Source organism: Arachis duranensis, chromosome 3, assembly GCF_000817695.3.
Source record: "Arachis duranensis cultivar V14167 chromosome 3, aradu.V14167.gnm2.J7QH, whole genome shotgun sequence".
Taxonomy (NCBI): Eukaryota; Viridiplantae; Streptophyta; class Magnoliopsida; order Fabales; family Fabaceae; genus Arachis; species Arachis duranensis.
Window position 1 is genome coordinate 94,281,564 of NC_029774.3, and position 2,304 is coordinate 94,283,867.

Below are 2,304 nucleotides of genomic sequence, written 5' to 3' on the forward strand. Positions count from 1 at the left end.
AAATACTTTAAGTTTAAGTCAATTAATATTTATGCACAATTTTTATTATAATTAGTTATTTTATAAATTGAAATTAAAGTCTAGTGATAGAAAAATAATGAGAAGTTATATCATTTAATTTGAATGGTTAATATTGAGTTTGAACTATATTTTATAATTATATGATTAATATGTTTATTTTATAATTTAAATTAGAAATAATTGATTGAACTTAGCAATATGTTAATAAATAATGTTTCTAAATATTTTTAATAGAGTATATTTGATTCTAAAATTATTCTACCCTTCAATTTTATCAAAATATCTATTCATATCTATTCATATTACTTTATAAAATCCCTAATTTCTAACCCTAATTCCCAAATCAAACTCAGAAACCCTAATTTCCCAAATTGAAAACCCTAAATTTGCAATCAGAAATTCTAACCCTCCCCCACTCTCCTCAGCGCCGTCACCCTCATCACAAGCATACAGACTCACCCTCTCTCCCTCAGCTTCACCGCGGCACACACATACACTGAAGACACCACATTCATTCAGCCCACACCCCTTCTGTCACACACCCACGACTAGTGAACGGAGCTGCACCACGCCCAGCCTGCCTCGCCATCGCCGCCGTCATTATCGCCGACAAAGAGGACGCCGTCGTCAGCCCCGCGAGATGCCACCCGCGTCACTGCCGTCGAAGCTCCGCGACACTGCTGCCATTTCGCGAGGAAAGGATGTTCGCAGAGGGAGCCAGGTGAGAAAGGGAGAGACGAGCACAAACCAGATCAGGGGAGAAGGCGCCGTGTCCGGTAGCTGTCGTCACGTCGCCGCCGTCGTCCTCGTCACAGAGCCAGCCGCCGCCACATATAGCAAATTCAGAGAGATGGAACTCGGGAAGAGAGGAGACAGAGAACTCGGAGGCTGAGCTGGGGTTCAACCACCGTGCCCAGCCGTGCTCGCGTCGTCGGCGCCGTTTTCGTCGAAACCACCGCCGTTTGAGGGGCTTGCTTGGCCGCCATTGTGCTGCCCTGCTTCACCGTGGCTGAGCTCCGCTACTCCCTGCTCTTTGGGCTTGTGATGTTGATGCGGGAATTACTACAGGAAGAGAAGAACACGAAGAGGAGAAACTGGGAACGTTGTTATCGCCATTGCTGCTGAAGACCAGCCACCACGCCGAGCTTTTACCGTCACCATTCTGCCCGGTGTCGCCAGCACTGAAGTCGGCCGCTACCACTGTCGAGCCTTGTTGGAACTGGTGTTGCTTTTGGAGGTTTGGAAGGGAGGCTTGCTCGGATTTGCTTCTGGTCCTGGTTCTCGCAGCTATCGGAGCCTCTGCCACCATCAGAGCTGCCATTGAAGCTATTGATTTGGTTCCAATTCCTCCATTTTTGAGACCGTGAGCTTCGATCCTTGCTTTGCTTCTATCCTATTCCTATGTCTTTCACCTGTTCTAACTAAGGAAACCTATATTTTTGTTCAGTGCTGCATCTCTATTTTCCCTGTTTACTGCTAGAACTATCATAGGGGATACTGTTGATGTCATCAAGAAACTGTTAGAGCTGCTGTTGTTGCTGATGCGAGTTAGAACGAAGTTGGAGTCACGATTAATTTTGTGGATTTTGACTAACTGAGGTAGGGGATTTAACGTTTTTAATTTAGAATGCCTAAAAAGTTAATTAGATAAGTGCAAATGGTTAATAATAGTTAAGGACTTCTTAATTTATATGAATGACTTGAAATGTGTTTGAGAATGGTTAGCTATTGCAATTTTTCTGAGTTATGATTTGAATTAAATATGGTAGTGGATGGTGATTAAGCTTGTGTTACTTACTGAATTGAAAATATGTTGAGTTACTTAATGAGAAAAACTGACATGTTGATGATTGATGAATTAGGTTTGAATTGTGATTGGTCAATGCTATGACTGATATTGGTTTTCTGATTTTAATGGATTTGTTGACAATTTTGATTTTATGTGATATTGCTGAATTGGTTGAAATGGGGTTGTGGTTACTTTGAATTATAATTGAAATTAGATGCGGTTGTGAAATGTGACTGAATTATTGATTCTGCGATGAATTGGTTGAGAATCTGTTATGGGAGTTGCTGATAAATGGATGGAGAATTGATTGAGTTTAATTTGAAAGGGTTTTATGACTTATGAAGTTAGTTACGAAATGATGAGATAAAAACTGGATTGTTGGATTATGTGAGAATTGCGAATTGTGGATTTTCTGATTGCTTGAGAATCTTGTATTTGATAATTGTTGAGAAAGGATTGTTAAATTGTTGAGAAAGAGGGAACCCGGAAGGGTG

At 41.1% G+C, this 2,304-nt stretch overlaps 1 protein-coding gene across 1 annotated transcript; it reads left to right on the forward strand.

The window, feature by feature from the left end:
- Positions 1-661: 661 nt before the first annotated feature.
- On the forward strand, positions 662-1,621 carry LOC107480049 (uncharacterized). The gene is made up of 3 exons (XM_052258374.1): positions 662-857; positions 1,090-1,384; positions 1,469-1,621. The coding sequence occupies exons 1-3, from the start codon at positions 662-664 to the stop codon at positions 1,617-1,619; spliced, it is 642 nt and encodes a 213-aa protein (XP_052114334.1). The 3' UTR covers positions 1,620-1,621.
- The last annotated feature ends 683 nt before the right edge of the window (positions 1,622-2,304 follow it).